The sequence below is a fragment of the Cyclopterus lumpus genome, chromosome 8 (genome assembly GCF_009769545.1).
Source record: "Cyclopterus lumpus isolate fCycLum1 chromosome 8, fCycLum1.pri, whole genome shotgun sequence".
Lineage (NCBI taxonomy): Eukaryota > Metazoa > Chordata > Actinopteri > Perciformes > Cyclopteridae > Cyclopterus > Cyclopterus lumpus.
This window is the reverse complement of record NC_046973.1, coordinates 1719240-1735531: the sequence shown is the minus strand read 5'-3', so window position 1 is coordinate 1735531 and position 16292 is coordinate 1719240. Positions and strand designations below refer to the sequence as shown.

General features: G+C 44.8%; 2 protein-coding genes across 10 annotated transcripts; one reads left to right on the top strand and one right to left on the bottom strand.

The window, feature by feature from the left end:
* Window positions 1-637: 637 nt before the first annotated feature.
* On the bottom strand, window positions 638-4990 carry srsf2b (serine and arginine rich splicing factor 2b). 9 transcript variants are annotated; one of them, XR_004609898.1, is made up of 4 exons: window positions 4299-4990; window positions 2689-3592; window positions 1590-1654; window positions 638-814 (listed from the first exon to the last, which is right to left on the bottom strand). XR_004609898.1 is itself a non-coding variant. In XM_034540229.1 (3 exons), the coding sequence occupies exons 1-2, from the start codon at window positions 4736-4738 to the stop codon at window positions 3253-3255; spliced, it is 780 nt and encodes a 259-aa protein (XP_034396120.1). In that variant the 5' UTR covers window positions 4739-4989; the 3' UTR covers window positions 638-1654; window positions 3240-3252. The 9 variants fall into 9 exon arrangements, 4 of the variants coding, with proteins under 4 accessions (XP_034396120.1, XP_034396118.1, XP_034396121.1 ...); XR_004609900.1 differs by having other exon boundaries at window positions 2737-3592; XR_004609899.1 differs by having other exon boundaries at window positions 3240-3592.
* A 765-nt stretch (window positions 4991-5755) lies between these two features.
* Window positions 5756-14199, top strand: mfsd11 (major facilitator superfamily domain containing 11). Its single transcript, XM_034540224.1, has 14 exons — window positions 5756-6040; window positions 6457-6592; window positions 6679-6734; window positions 6894-7001; window positions 7095-7174; window positions 9930-10026; window positions 10120-10178; window positions 10256-10415; window positions 11623-11663; window positions 11736-11801; window positions 11873-11998; window positions 12086-12260; window positions 12398-12533; window positions 12746-14199. The coding sequence occupies exons 2-14, from the start codon at window positions 6497-6499 to the stop codon at window positions 12905-12907; spliced, it is 1362 nt and encodes a 453-aa protein (XP_034396115.1). The 5' UTR covers window positions 5756-6040; window positions 6457-6496; the 3' UTR covers window positions 12908-14199.
* Window positions 14200-16292: the final 2093 nt, after the last annotated feature.

The following is a 16292-nucleotide window of genomic DNA, read 5'->3' as shown; positions in this document are numbered from 1 at the left end:
ACGAACAGAGTCCAGATCCCCCACTGACCCTCATGAACAGAGTCCGGGTCCCCCAGAGACTTAATACTCTAAACTTACTCACACTGGTTAAAGTACTGAAACCTGTCTTATATTTATATTCTTAATTCTCGGGTGTTTAACCGCCACAACAAATGAATGAAAAACATTTTGGCAATAAAGGGTTCTGATGTCTCTTTAGTGTTACTGATAAATTATGGTTTCTTTCATCATGCGTTCAAATTCAATCAGATTTCTATTTGTAGCTTCTTTAAATGTGATTAGAAAAATATGAGCGCCTGAAGGATGTTTAGTCTCATAAACATTTAACTGCACTGCAACAGGTCGTCTGTATTTTATCTGGATCGTGGTCCACGCCTACGACCCATTCACACATTGTCATATTCATGTAATGTGTTTATGTAACTGTTCATCTGGTCACATGACATCTATGGTCTGTCCATCCGGGGAGAGGGATCCTCCTCTGTTGCTCTACAGAAGGGTTCTTGTTTCTGAAGGTCAAAGGTCAGGGATGTTGTATGTCTAGAGCCCTCTGAGGGGAGTTTGTGATATTGGGCTATACAAAATAAAGTGAATAAATGTACACCTGTGAACAAGACGGAGCAATAAAGAGGAGACGTTTTAGACAAAACAGCAAATCTTTAATGAGTCACATGTCGTCCATGTAGCGACCACTGGTCTCACCACTGGTCTCACAGCAGCTCTCTGGAGAACACTGGAAACATCCCAGCACTCAGCAGAGCAACACGCCACCTTAACAGCTAACCAGCAATACTCAACTGCTACACAACTGCGCCTAGTGCACAAAACAAACACACAAGCAGGATTAGGAGCAACAAATGTAAAAGAAAACAAAAACACTGTCTAGAGCCTAGTAGCCGACCTGAAACTATCTGCAGACTGATGTTCATCAATTATACGTTTAGCGGGCGGTGCTTCTGATGTCTTCTCCAGATTAACGAGTTAGCCGGCTAACTTTGAGCTGAACTCACAAAGTGTAACGTACATAACAAGCCTACATTTCCACAGAGACATTCAGACATTAATAACCATAAAGACGCGCTGAGCCTTCGGGGGGGAAATGCTTCACGCCCAAATTATTTTATCCATTTACGACGGAAAGAAAATAAATCAGTTTATTATCAGTTTGATCTTTTGAGGAAAAACTTTACAGAGCAGACAATTAAATGTAGAAAAGTCAACAGATTAATGGATAATGAAAATCAGCTGCAGTAATTATTATACTAACTTTCACTAAAACTGCTTTTTTTTGCCAAAACGAAAGAGGTAACCTCCCTAAAAGTATAATTAAATCATCCATGCTGTGATGTTTATGATTATGAAGTCGGCCTCTAGTTAACCCAGGATCAATGTGAGGCTTGAAACAAAGCCCGACTTCATCCTGGTTACGTTGAACAAAAACAAAAAGAGCAACGTGTGTGTGATACCGTCATCAATACAAGAATAATTCTCCACATTGGCCCAGATTTTAAAAACGGTATGAAAATAAAACCACATCAATGAAGTGACCAAATAAAACAAAAGCAAAGCATGGAAGACACAATAATAACCTTTGACAGCAGGACACTGTTGCTCAGGTAGACCCGGCCAGGACTCGAAGCGCCGCCCCTTTCGCCTGAAAACGGTCGGAACAGAACAAAGTTAGGATTTAAAAACAGCCAGTTACACATATTATGCTCCTTTTTGATTGACTTTACATTTATAAAAACTAGATTTGAATTAGTTCCACTTATCAAAGCCTCAAACATCCGTCTCCTCTCAGTACAATGAGTTCATCCTTCAGCCGGATTCAGAGGATGTTTTGCACACGCTGCATTTTCCTCCACAGGTATTTTCAACTCGTGCACTATTAGTATTATAGTACTATGAGTATTATAGTACCATTAGTATTATAGTACCATTAGTATTATAGTACGATTAGTATTATAGTACCATTAGTATTATAGTACGAGTATTATAGTACCATTAGTATTATAGTACCATTAGTATTATAGTACCATTAGTATTATAGTACCATTAGTATTATAGTACGAGTATTATAGTACCATTAGTATTATAGTACCATTAGTATTATAGTACGAGTATTATAGTACCATTAGTATTATAGTACCATTAGTATTATAGTACTACGAGTGTACTTTGTGTATTTGTCAGAGCGTCCGCGGGCAGCAGACTGTTCAATGGGAGCACTTTAAACCTCAGTCACCAAGAAATATTGTAATCAAATATTTGGCATCTTTTTTCTTCTGCATAATAAACTGAGTTTTAATTGTTGGTGAGATAAACAAGCCACTTGTGATCCACATCTCAAGATTCTGTCTAATAGACAATAATCGTTAGTTTCACGACAAGATGTGAGCTTTGGAATAACCAGAGACCTTGAAGACCGTCTGACTACAGCTTGAATAAAAACAGACTAAAAGTATTACTGTAGTTTGTGGTTGAATTCACTTATTGTCAGCTAAATGACGTGTAATGTATTAAAGATTAATAATTGCTAATTAGTTTGAGTTGACGATGCTTAAAACTGAAGTCCCACCTAAATATAAAACCATTTGTTTGCGTTTTAATGGTAATCTGTCACATTGAAAATGTGTGTAAAGGAAAATGCAACCGAACCGACGGACATGGGAGGAGAGTTGGACAAACCTCAGCGCCCCTCGAGCACCAGCTGCCAGACCTGGAGGACAGACGTACCTCAACACCAAACCCCAACTGACTGCCTCCACCCTGCTGCTCAGAAACACTGGCCAGCAGCAGGCGGCCCGTGGGCAGCGCACCACCTTCTAACTGCTCATACTGCCTCAGCTCAGCTCTCAATCTCCACTTTAGCAAACAGGATGCCGCAGCTTGGGAAGGAGAGAAGTCCAGATTTGGTTTACAGGGCTGTTCTTAAACACGTTGCTTAGTATTCAATGAAAATGACGAGCTTGCACACCGAGCATGACAGAAAAATAATCTATGAGCTCAAGAATGGAAGTTGCAGATCAGGTTCTCAGGAGAAACGGCCTCAGGGGAAATCTTTTGTTGAGCAACAGTCATAATTTAAAACAAGATTGTTTTAGTTTGTGGCTGTAAATGGAGTACCTGCTAAAGGGGGTCCACTTACCAGCTACAGTCATTACTAGTCTGCCTCTTGTCCTGGCACTAATGACTTCACAAAAACAAACTAAATCAATCAACTTGTTGTCATAACTCACCTGATTCTGAGCTCTACGGGGTTTCGCCTCCATTCTCTGCTGCCGACTTGGGCTGGCTTTTGGATCTCGACCTGGACCCTCTTTTGGAGGAAGGGCTGGGGCTTCTGGATCTAGACTTGGATTTGGACTTAGACTTAGACTTGGATTTGGACTTGGATTTGGACCGGGACCTGGATCTAGATCTGGAACGAGACGGGGACTTTGCCTTGGCCTTCTTGTTCCTGGGAGAGTGGGACTTGGATCGGGAGTAGGACCTGGACCTGGATCGGCTGTAGCGGGACCGGCTTCGGGAACGGGACCGGCTCCTGCTGCGGGACCTGCTGCGCCTCTTGTGTCTCGGGCTGGGGGAAGAGCTGAATACATTCAGTGGGTTACAATCTACCATATGAAGCCGGCAATGAACTCAGTGAAATGTGACCTGCAGAGGCAAGAGATGAATATAAGAGGCATAGAGGCGAATATAGAGGCATAGAGGTGAATATAAGAGGCATAGAGGCGAATATAGAGGCATAGAGGTGAATATAGAGGCATAGAGATGAATATAGAGGCATAGAGATGAATATAGAGGCATAGAGGTGAATATAGAGGCATAGAGATGAATATAGAGGCATAGAGGTGAATATAGATGAATATAGAGGCATAGAGGTGAATATAGAGGCATAGAGGTGAATATAGAGAAAGACTGAGCTTATTTCATTAAAGTGTTGGTAGACACTGCATCCTAAATCCCGCCAAGTGAAGAGCCGTCGGTGGCTCCGGTTTGTCATAAGAAGAACTAATAATTAAAAACTGGTATGACCAGAAGTTCTGTCGGCTTTTAAACCGAAAATCATCATCATTTACAGCCAGTCGGAAACGTTTCCTTTGTCACTCGCACAGAACTCCACGGTGACTTCCTGGTAATAATGATAATAACGATCTAATGTGTGCTCTTATAAACTCTGGTGTTGTAGAAGGACCGCGTGTCGGCCCGTAGACGCGAGGACGCCGCGGATATGCAAATTCTTCAATGGCGGCCGGCTGCTAACTAACTTAGCTGTAGTGCGCGTGTGTTCTCACCTTCTGCTTCTGCGTCCATGGCCGCCATATCTCCTGGTGGGGCCTCCTCCTCTCCGGCCGCCGCCGCCGCCACCTCCGCCTCCTCCTCCTCCGCCGCCACCACCACCTCCGCCGCCTCCCCCGCCGCCGCCGCTGCCCCCGTAGTGGGAGTCCGGGGGCCGGCCGTACCGCGCCATCTGCACCCGCAGCTCGCGCCCGTCGAGCAGCGCGCCGTCCATGGCGTCCATCGCGTCCTCGGCGTCGCGCTTGTCGTGGAACCGCACGAAGGCGAACCCGCGGCTCTCTTTGGTGTAGCGGTCCCGCGGGATGTACACGTCGCCTACGCGCCCGTACTTCTCGAACACGCGCCGCAGGGTCTCGGGCGACGTGCGGTACGTTAAGTTGTCCACTTTCAGGGAAGTCATGCCGTCGACGTCTGGCGGAGGCCTACCGTAACTCATGGCGATTAAAGCGGCCGAGGCCTAGCAGGCTTCCGTTAAAACCGTTTCTTTCTCGGCTACACAGAGCCTACCTGTTCGTCAGAGGTCCACGCGCACACCCGCGAGGGTGTAATTTAAACGGATTGGCTTCGCCGGCGGAGAATCTGGAGACGAACACACGGAAAAACACGCGACTTCTTCCCGCACATCGACGTCTGCCTCGCGCTCCTCAACTGCCCCAAACCAGTGAAGTGAACTTCTTCTTCTACTTTTAGAATGCAGCCCATTTATCTGCGGCCGCGCCCCCTTGCGGAATTACGAAATAGTTTAAAAAAAAAAAAATAACAAATATATTTCAAACAACAAGCAGTGATAGTATTATATAGTATTTACTTGAACATTAAATTGTGAAAATACTTCACTCCAATTAAACTTCGTGTATTCAAAACCTTACTGATGTAAAACGTTTAACTTTCATGTGTGGCGTTGTTCTTATTTGTAACCGGAAGTAGTTTTACTCACTCGCGAGCTGTAGCCGTTACCGCCAAAATGAGCAGCTTCCATATTCTTTTTTTAAGAAACAATAATTTATTAAGTATTTTAATACGGTTATAAATCACGGATGGTTTAAAATAAATTACATATATGCCTGACTCGTAACGTATTTTTTAAATGGAAGAAGTTTTACTCACTCGCGAGCTGTAGCCTTTATCCCCACAAATGACAATGATGTATTAAGTATTTCAATACGGTTATGAATCACAAGTAGTTTAAAATTTATTAAATTGCTGTCTGACTCTCTGACGTATTTGTTATTTTATTAATTATTTAAAAGGTAACCGGAAGTAGTTTTACTCACTCGCGAGCTGTAGCCGTTACCGCCAAAATGAGCAGCTTCCACATGCTTTTTTTAAAAACAATAATTTATTAAGTATTTTAATACGGTTATAAATCACGGAAGGTTTAAAATTAATTATATTTATGTCTGACCCGTAACGTATAATTATTAAACAAGTAACCGGAAGTAGAATCTATTTCCCGTGAATGAACTAAACACAACTGGTTGGTGTAATTCCTCTGCCGTCACAGCAGTCAGCTGATTCAGTCACATGACTGCCCGCTCTAGTTTCGGGCCAGTCCTGTTTACCGGGAGCCGTGGAAGTTGTTCCCGAGGATCTGTTTCTACACGCAGGGAACCGACACGTTGAAGTTAGTGTTTAGGAAGAACATGAACAGCTGATTGTAGCGGGACTTCCGGGAAAAGCCAACGATGCTTCTGAAAAGGCTCTGAGTCCGAAGCGCCGAGAAGCGTCCGCGTTGTCGGTGAGTTGTTGTCTTGAAAGAAAAGACGGTTCTTCTCCTGGGATCTCGGTGCTGTCCACGAACACGAGCTCCCTTTCAAATATGCTGTAAATGAAATGCTACTGTGACCTGTCGTCAGGCATAATGTCATATATATATATATATATATATATATATATATATATATATATATATCAGTATGTGTTATTGTAATCCAAACGATCCACTTTATAATTCAATCAAAAGAGCCAATTCTAACTTTTATTAGGACAGTCATTTTGTGAAACATGACTCTGTGTGCCAAAGTTATTTGTTCAAATAAAAAAACGTTTATTACCTTTTGACTTTCAGTACATGATAAAACAACAGACTTTGGAATGAAGTTTGGTCTATAAAAAAAGGGAAGTCTGATATTTATACTTCTCTTCTATTTTCAGATCAATTTAGGTTGTTGTTCAACTTCCTCGAGGAGCAAAAATGAGTCCTGAGGGGAAGAAGCTGCTGAACATCGTCATCCTGGGCTTCGGCTTCATGTTCATGTTCACTGCCTTTCAAACATGTGGCAACATAGAGGTGGGTTTGATTCCAGATGTTCCCCCCCCCCTTCAGATGAAACACGCCCCTGAACCGTCTTTCTTTCTTCTCCTTCTTCTTCCTAGCAAACGGTTCTCAAGAGCTTCAACAACACAGAGTTTCACGGGAGTGGATACACAAGGTCGGTATCCGCAGTTTTTAAACATCTCCCTGTCTAACACAACACTGTGCAGATGTTAGCCGACGTTAGCCGAGCCGGTCTACAGCACGTTGTGCTCGGCTAACGTCGTCCCCGTGAACCCTCCTCCGTAGTCATGGTCTTCCCCCGTTTCCCTTGTAGCATGGCCATCATCTACGGGGTCTTCTCTGCCTCCAACATGATCGCCCCCTCCGTGGTGACTGTGATTGGACCCCAGCTCTCCATGTTCTTCAGTGGGCTCCTGTACAGGTGAGCCCCGCCCACCTTCCCCACCCTTCGCCGCCATGTTTTTTTTCAACGCACATTCAGCCTTCTGACGCCTCCTTGTGTTGGTCCCCACAGCGGCTACATCGCCATGTTCATCTACCCGTACACGTGGAGCTTCTACACTGCCTCCGTGCTGGTCGGAGTCGGAGCAGCAGGTAAAGAGACGGACCGTCGGCTCGGCCTTCACGTCCTCTGACTCCGCCTTTTGCGTCCTCTGACTGACTCCGCCTTCGCATCCTCTGACTGAGTCTTCTGACTCCGCCTTTTGCGTCCTCTGACTGACTCCGCCTTCGCATCCTCTGACTGAGTCTTCTGACTCCGCCTTTTGCGTCCTCTGACTGACTCCGCCTTCGCATCCTCTGACTGAGTCTTCTGACTCCGCCTTTTGCGTCCTCTGACTGACTCCGCCTTCGCATCCTCTGACTGAGTCTTCTGACTCCGCCTTTTGCGTCCTCTGACTGACTCCGCCTTCGCATCCTCTGACTGAGTCTTCTGACTCCACCTTTGCGTCCTCTGACTGACTCCGCCTTCGCGTCCTCTGACTGACTCCGCCTTCGTGTCCTCTGACTGACTCCGCCTTCGTGTCCTCTGACTGACTCCGCCTTCGTGTCCTCTGACCCCAACCTTTTTTGAGCTACGGACCGGTTTTGTGTCAGACAATATTTTCACGGACCGGCCTTAAAAGTGTCGGCGATAAATATGACGTAATAAAATGATACAACCGGCATGAAGTGCATACAAATACAACTCACCATGACGCCAAATTAGTGGGAGCCCTGAGCTTGTTTACCTGCAACGAGCCGCGAGACCACGACACCCGAAGTGTGTTTGTGTCCAGTCTATAACTTAGTTTAGTTTGTTATGTCCAGTCTATAACTTAGTTTAGTTTGTTATGTCCAGTCTGTAACTTAGTTTAGTTTGTTATGTCCAGTCTATAACTTAGTTTAGTTTGTTGTGTCCAGTCTATAACTTAGTTTAGTTTGTTATGTCCAGTCTATAACTTAGTTTAGTTTGTTATGTCCAGTCTATAACTTAGTTTAGTTTGTTGTGTCCAGTCTATAACTTAGTTTAGTTTGTTGTGTCCAGTCTGTAACTTAGTTTAGTTTGTTTTGTCCAGTCTGTAACTTAGTTTAGTTTGTTATGTCCAGTCTATAACTTAGTTTAGTTTGTTATGTCCAGTCTGTAACTTAGTTTAGTTTGTTTTGTCCAGTCTGTAACTTAGTTTAGTTTGTTATGTCTGTTCTGTAACTTAGTTTAGTTTTTGTCCAGTCTGTAACTTAGTTTAGTTTGTTTTGTCCAGTCTGTAACTTAGTTTAGTTTGTTTTGTCCAGTCTGTAACTTAGTTTAGTTTGTTATGTCCAGTCTGTAACTTAGTTTAGTTTGTTATGTCCAGTCTGTAACTTAGTTTAGTTTGTTATGTCCAGTCTGTAACTTAGTTTAGTTTGTTATGTCCAGTCTGTAACTTAGTTTAGTTTGTTATGTCCAGTCTGTAACTTAGTTTAGTTTGTTATGTCCAGTCTGTAACTTAGTTTAGTTTGTTGTGTCTGTTCTGTAACTTAGTTTAGTTTGTTATGTCTGTTCTGTAACTTAGTTTAGTTTGTTATGTCTGTTCTGTAACTTAGTTTAGTTTGTTATGTCCAGTCTGTAACTTAGTTTAGTTTGTTATGTCCAGTCTGTAACTTAGTTTAGTTTGTTATGTCTGTTCTGTAACTTAGTTTAGTTTGTTATGTCTGTTCTGTAACTTAGTTTAGTTTGTTATGTCCAGTCTGTAACTTAGTTTAGTTTGTTATGTCCAGTCTGTAACTTAGTTTAGTTTGTTATGTCCAGTCTGTAACTTAGTTTAGTTTGTTATGTCTGTTCTGTAACTTAGTTTAGTTTGTTATGTCCAGTCTGTAACTTAGTTTAGTTTGTTGTGTCTGTTCTGTAACTTAGTTTAGTTTGTTATGTCCAGTCTGTAACTTAGTTTAGTTTGTTATGTCTGTTCTGTAACTTAGTTTAGTTTGTTATGTCTGTTCTGTAACTTAGTTTAGTTTGTTATGTCCAGTCTGTAACTTAGTTTAGTTTGTTATGTCCAGTCTGTAACTTAGTTTAGTTTGTTTTGTCCAGTCTGTAACTTAGTTTAGTTTGTTATGTCCAGTCTGTAACTTAGTTTAGTTTGTTATGTCCAGTCTGTAACTTAGTTTAGTTTGTTATGTCTGTTCTGTAACTTAGTTTAGTTTGTTATGTCTGTTCTGTAACTTAGTTTAGTTTGTTATGTCCAGTCTGTAACTTAGTTTAGTTTGTTATGTCCAGTCTGTAACTTAGTTTAGTTTGTTATGTCCAGTCTGTAACTTAGTTTAGTTTGTTATGTCCAGTCTGTAACTTAGTTTAGTTTGTTATGTCTGTTCTGTAACTTAGTTTAGTTTGTTATGTCTGTTCTGTAACTTAGTTTAGTTTGTTATGTCCAGTCTGTAACTTAGTTTAGTTTGTTATGTCCAGTCTGTAACTTAGTTTAGTTTGTTATGTCCAGTCTGTAACTTAGTTTAGTTTGTTATGTCCAGTCTGTAACTTAGTTTAGTTTGTTATGTCCAGTCTGTAACTTAGTTTAGTTTGTTATGTCCAGTCTGTAACTTAGTTTAGTTTGTTATGTCCAGTCTGTAACTTAGTTTAGTTTGTTATGTCCAGTCTGCTTAGTTTTTCTCAAGAGGTCACTGATACGTATTTCGTGACCTCGTGAGACGCTCAGATCCACAGACGGACGTATCCGGTCCTTTTTCAAAATATTTGTTTTTTACGACTTTGATAAAACCTTTTTTCTTTTCATTCTCTCGTTACCAACCGACCCGCGGACCGGGGGTTCGGGACCGCTGCTCTGACGGACACGTCGGCTCCGCCTTCGCGTCCTCTGACTCCTCCTCCTTGTGTTTTCAGTCTTGTGGACGGCTCAGGGCAACGTGCTGGCCATCAACTCCACCGACGGCACCATTGGGAGGAACAGCGGCATCTTCTGGGCGCTGCTGCAGTTCAGGTGAAGCTCTTTGTCCAGTTTGATGTGTGGTTCCAGGTTCCAGGTTCCTCTGGTTCTGAATGCAGGTGTGTTTCCTCCTCCTGGTCTCTGCAGCTTGTTCTTTGGGAACCTCTACATCTACTGTGCCTGGCACGGACACGTTCACATAACCGGTAGGGAGGTGCGCCGGTGTGACCGCTGCTCCCCGTGGAGCTCGGTTCCCCCTCTCACGAGTGCCTGTGTGTCTCAGACATGGACCGGCAGACGGTGTTCATCTCGCTCACGGTCATCAGTCTGGTGGGCTGCTTCCTCTTCTTCCTGATCCGGAAGCCCGATCCTGAACCAGCTCCCCCCGAGGCGGCGGAGGTGCTGCTGCAGGCCGAGTCCACAGACAGCTGCTCCACGGCCAGGTGAGCGTTCACAGGAGGCGTGGCCACGAGGCGGCCATTTAATGTGCCACGTGATTATTGCACAATAACGTTTATTCAAACATGACGAGTTTCACAAAGACATTATTGTATCCTCCTCCTTCTCCTCCTCCTGCTCCTTCTCCTCCTCCTCTTCTTCCTCCTCCTGCTGCTCCTTCTTCTCCTCCTCCTCCTGCTCCTTCTCCTTCTCCTTCTCCTTCTCCTCCTCCTCTTCTTCCTCCTCCTGCTCCTTCTCCTTCTCCTCCTTCTCCTCCTTCTCTTCCTGCTCCTTCTCCTCCTCCTTCTCTTCCTCCTGCTCCTTCTCCTCCTGCTCCTTCTCCTCCTCCTGCTCCTTCTCCTCCTCCTGCTCCTTCTCCTTCTCCTCCTTCTCCTCCTTCTCCTCCTCCTGCTCCTTCTCCTCCTCCTGCTCCTTCTCCTTCTCCTCCTGCTCCTTCTCCTCCTTCTCCTTCTCCTTCTCCTCCTCCTCTTCTTCTTCCTCCTCCTGCTCCTTCTCCTCCTCCTCCTCTTCTTCCTCCTCCTGCTGCTCCTTCTTCTCCTGCTCCTTCTCCTCCTGCTCCTCCTCCTGCTCCTTCTCCTCCTCCTGCTCCTGCTGCTCCTGCTCCTTCTCCTACTCTTCCTCCTCCTCCTGCTTCTCCTCTTCCTCCTTCTCCTGCTCCTCCTCCTCCTGCTGCTTCTCCTCCTGCTCCTCTTCCTCCTCTTCTTCTTCTTCCTGCTTCTCCTGCTCTTCCTCTTCCTCCTCCTCCTCCTCCTGCTCCTTCTCCTTCTCCTCCTGCTCCTTCTCCTCCTCTTCTTGCTCCTCCTGCTCCTTCTCCTACTCCTCCTCCTGCTTCTCCTCTTCCTCCTGCTCCTCCTCCTCCTGCTGCTTCTCCTCCTGCTCCTCCTCCTCTTCCTCCTCCTGCTTCTCTTCCTCCTGCTTCTCCTGCTCTTCCTCTTCTTCCTCCTGCTCCTCCTCCTCCTCCTGCTCCTTCTCCTCCTCCTGCTCCTCCTTCTCCTCCTCCTGCTCCTCCTCCTCCTGCTGCTTCTCCTCCTGCTCCTCTTCCTCCTCCTGCTGCTCCTTCTCCTCCTTCTCCTCCTGCTCCTGCTCCTGCTCCTTCTCCTCCTCCTGCTCCTCCTCCTCCTGCTGCTTCTCCTCCTGCTCCTCTTCCTCCTGCTCCTCCTGCTCCTTCTCCTCCTGCTCCTCCTCCTCCAGCTCGTCTCCAGGCCTCTGGTCGCGTGCTCTGGATGCTTTTGGTGAGTTTCCTAAATGATGACCCCGGCTGTGACCTCCAGGGCGACGCCCCTCACGCCTCCTTTCCTTTGCAGTGAAGGCGTGTAAGATGTTCTCCTCCAAGGAGATGCTGCTGCTGAGCGTCTCCATCGGATACACAGGTGAGAGGAGGCGTGGAGGTGTGCAGGTGTGCGGCGCGGCTCAGTGGGCTCACCTCCGTCTGCTCCGTCAGGTCTGGAGCTCACCTTCTACAGCGGCGTGTACGGGACGTGCATCGGCGCCATGACGCGCTTCGGCCAGGACGCCAAGAGTCTGATCGGCATCTCTGGGATCTGCATCGGGATTGGAGAGATCTTAGGTTGTAAGCCCCGCCTCCTCCTGAGTACTTTATAAAGTACTGCCTGTAGTACAGGATAAAGAACTACGTGTACTTCCTGTCCCTCAGGAGGGGGCGTGTTCGGGATGCTCAACAAGTGCCGGTCCTTCGGGAGGAACCCGGTGGTTCTGCTGGGCCTCGTCACGCACTACACAGCCTTCTTCCTCATCTTCCTCAACATCGCCAGCGACGCCCCCATCGCCCCGGAGGAGGGGACGCACCTGCAGGCCTACATCACCCCCAGGTACCCCGGTGTCACGCTCAATGTGTCCCACTGAAACACGCGTTCCTCCACGGTTCCTCTTCCTGGTTGTGCACATGTGTATTTATTAGAAGTATTAGTCAGTCTAAAGCCCCCCCCCCCCCCCCCCCCCCCCCCAGTGTGGGCGTGGCCCTGCTCTGCAGCTTCCTGTTGGGTCTGGGTGACAGCTGCTTCAACACTCAGCTTCTGAGCATCATCGGCTTCACGTTCAGAGACAACAGCGCTCCGGCCTTCGCCGTCTTCAAGTTCATCCAGGTGAGCTTGAGGTCAAAGGTCAAACCTCTCGCACTAGTTTTGGGCCCAAAAACTCTCATATTCTTATGAGACTTTTCTCACAGAAATGTTCTTTTTATAAATATGACGTTCTTCTGTGGACACGAATACATGTTAATATATTTCGCACACGTTTATGATGCGATGAATATATATTTGTGAGTTTTCTTGACTGCTCGTGTGTCTCCTCTCAGTCCATCATGGCCGCCCTGGCCTTCTTCTACAGCAACTACCTGCTGCTGCACTGGCAGCTGCTCATCCTGGTGCTGGCCGGCTTCCTGGGAACCGTCACCTTCTTCCTGGCCGAGTGGAGGGCCGAGTCCAGCAGGAGGGAGTCCGACTACGACAGCATCTGAGGAGGAGGAGGAGGAGGAGGAGGAGGAAACATGGAGAGGAGCTGGAGTCTGTGTGAAGAAACTTTACTGTCAATCAGCTGAAAACAAACTGCTTTTATTCGTGTGCAGCTGAGTTTAAATCAATATATTCTATATTTTCTCCACGAAAAGACTAAACCCAACAATTAATAAACGCCGTGTCTCAGCCGGAGCCATTAGGGGCGCGTCACTGGGTGACGCGCCCCTTTATACGCACTGTAGCGCCCAATGGCTTTCATCCGCCGCTGAAAGTAGTCCCCTGTTTGTGTGATGATAAATCTACACAAGTAGAAGAAAGGCAGATTTAAGTTTAAAATGTGTCTCACAGACTCCAGTTTGTCCTCCAGCTGCAGATCGTGACCTCGTGACCTCACGGCGAGCGTTTACAGTAAAAAGGGATTCTTTTTAGTTTCTCTTCTGGTTCCCTCGTGACGCACCAAGTTCTGCTTTTATTGGTTCAGTCCTCATGAGGTCCAGCTGACTGTTTATCTCCCGTGGACAGATAACAGCTGGGCTCCGAAGATCACACCAGAGGGCGATGCCTCTAAGCGGTGATGTCATAGAGTCTTGAAGGGGCACTCCGGTGATGTCATAGAGTCTTGAAGGGGCACTCCGGTGATGTCGGAGAATGTTTTCTGTTAAACCTTTTTTTTTATTTTCATCATCAATCAAACGGACGATAATTTCTTTTAATTCAACGTTTTTGTTTCTGCGACGGAGATTTGACTTCTTCACATTTAGTTTTGTTCGAGGCAAAAGCCCAAATATGCCAAAGGTATTCGGTTTTAAAAGTAAACGTGAATGGAAACCGCGGCGGGTACTTGAAGGCCTCACGGTGATGACTGTATGCACCCTGACCTGTGGACCACCGGAGGCCCTTCGGCATCAAACCTGTGACTTTTCCCTTCTTACGAGCTGCTGTCGTCTCGCTGGACTTCTTATTTCTCCTTATTTCTTTTTTTTAATCGCCGCTGTTGTAAACTGATTTGATGCCAAACCGACACTCAGTGCTAAATGAGACTTTATGTAACGTGGATGTGGGAAACGATATCTGACATGCTGATTTTTCTTTTTGTTTACTTGGTGTCAATTATGAATCGCAGCACATTAGTTAATTTATTGCTCTGTGGAAAGTTTCACCATGCAATCGGATGTGAAGGGAAACGCTCGTGTACTATGAAGCTGATTTTATACTTGAATGTGGTCGTTATGATTGTCACCCGGACTTTGGCTTGCTTGTTTTTATTATCAATAAAATATTATTTTGAACATGAGTTTTTGGTATTTTATCTGGATAAACCACAAGCTGTGTCTTCTGTATGTAATAATGTGCAAAAACATTTAAATATTCACAGTTTGATCGCTTCCATCTGATGATAAATCTATTTAAAAAGAATCTTTATTATGTTTGACTTGCGTATAAACACAAACAACAGAAAATAAGAAAACAAATTAAACATTAAAGTAAGATTTTAAATATCTGAATGTTTAACAGTAGTGTTCAAACTCATATTACCCTTTATTAATTGCTTTCTGGCCTTTTACTTTAAGTCATAAATTCATTTTCCCGATAAAATTCGAAAATTGTTCCGTGAACGCAGCATGACTCCCGCTTGTTGCCTTGGTTACCGGCAATGCTGCCGGCGGAGCCCAGCGTGGGTCCGCGAGGAGGGAAGTGACGTCAAGCGCCAACAATGCTGAATACTGCATCCGGTCTCAACATGGAAAATAAAGGCTCACAAGTGTGAGACTTTCACAACTTTAATGTAGGACTTACTTTAATAAAAGTAGTAACACTCCGTTGCAGTAACATGTGTGTCAGTACAACCAGTACAATGTAATATTTAGAACAGTTATATATTATATCATGAGACTAATATTACTCTGTGTATTATTATGAGGATTATCTTATCTTATCTTATCTTATCTGTATTAATGTTAAAGCAGAATTTAACTAGTTTGTTGAGCTGGAGCTCATTTTGAACTGTTCATTTATTTTTATTTGTATTTGATTGATCAGTCGATTATTTTCATTTTAATTGATTGATGAAATATAAAATATATTAACAGTATTACTAATACATTCATATTAATACATGAGCATTATTAAAAGGAAAGGCAGCAAATCTTTACATTTGTGATGCTAGAATCCGGAAATGGTTTTACAGGAAAAATGACAATAGTTGCCAATTAATTGATTTATAGACTAATCATTTCCGCTGTATTTGTGTAAACCGTGATAAATGTTTTATAAAGTCGATACGCTTGGTGTGGAAATAAATAAATACATTGTAAAGTAACTTAAGCTGTCATCAAAGTAGTGGAGTAGAAGTTTAAAATGGCATGAAAAGAAAAAAGTAAAGTACACATTTGTTCTTGAGTACAGATAGATGGATGGATATATTTACTTTATTAATCCCGCAAGGGGAGATATTTTCTTGCTACAGCAGCATTTATACATACAGGTACGCAATGAAATATACAAACATTACAATATATATAAAAAATAGAATAGATTAGAAAAATGCACAATATATACAAAAAAATAGAATAGAATATTAAATTAACTTTAAAAGCAAACAAATATAATAAAAATAATAATAATAATACATTTATTTATATAGCACCTTTAAAAACAGGGTTTACAAAGTGCTCTACATAGAAGCAAGGTAAAAACATAACATCAATACAAGTAAACATCTCCAACCACGGACCGGACCACCGGACCACCGGACCACCGGAGCAACAGGACCGCTGAGAGGCGACCAGCCTCAGAGCAACAGCATGGAGCAGGGAGTCGGCCGGCTCGCCTGCAAGAGACCGTCGGCCAGCCAGCAAGAGACTGTCGGCCAGCCAGCAAGAGACTGTCGGCCAGCCAGCAAGAGACCGTCGGCCAGTCAGCAAGAGACTGTCGGCAAGCCAGCAAGAGACCGTCGGCCAGCCAGCAAGAGACCGTCGGCCAGTCAGCAAGAGACCGTCGGCCAGCCAGCAAGAGACCGTCGGCCAGCCAGCAAGAGACCGTCGGCAAGCCAGCAAGAGACCGTCGGCCAGCCAGCAAGAGACCGTCGGCCAGCCAGCAAGAGATCGTCGGCCAGCCAGCAAGAGACCGTCGGCAAGCCAGCAAGAGACCGTCGGCCAACGCCAGTTGACGAGATCGCAGTGGTGGAGAGCAGGAGCCAACGGCAATCACAAAATAATCAAAGATTTGCAGAATAATTAAGTCAGAAGAATGGCGACACTGTTAAATAAAATAAAAAATAATTAAAAGAATGTTAAATTGTAAAAAAGCTAGAAAACCCCCCAAATAAAAACAGTCCTAGACGGAGTGGCGTTAAGTTTCGCCAGCGTCCCTGTTGCCAGGACTACA

Bases quoted from the DNA above. Each gene is read 5' to 3' on its own strand.
- srsf2b (XM_034540227.1), bottom strand. From the start codon at position 4,738: ATGAGTTACGGTAGGCCTCCGCCAGACGTCGACGGCATGACTTCCCTG. The intron at 3,593-4,298 runs GTGAGAACACAC...GAATGTATTCAG, and splicing joins CATGGACGCAGAAGCAGAAG to CTCTTCCCCCAGCCCGAGAC.
- mfsd11 (XM_034540224.1), top strand. From the start codon at position 6,497: ATGAGTCCTGAGGGGAAGAAGCTGCTGAACATCGTCATCCTGGGCTTC. The intron at 6,735-6,893 runs GTCGGTATCCGC...TTTCCCTTGTAG, and splicing joins CACGGGAGTGGATACACAAG to CATGGCCATCATCTACGGGG. The intron at 12,261-12,397 runs GTACCCCGGTGT...CCCCCCCCCCAG, and splicing joins CAGGCCTACATCACCCCCAG to TGTGGGCGTGGCCCTGCTCT.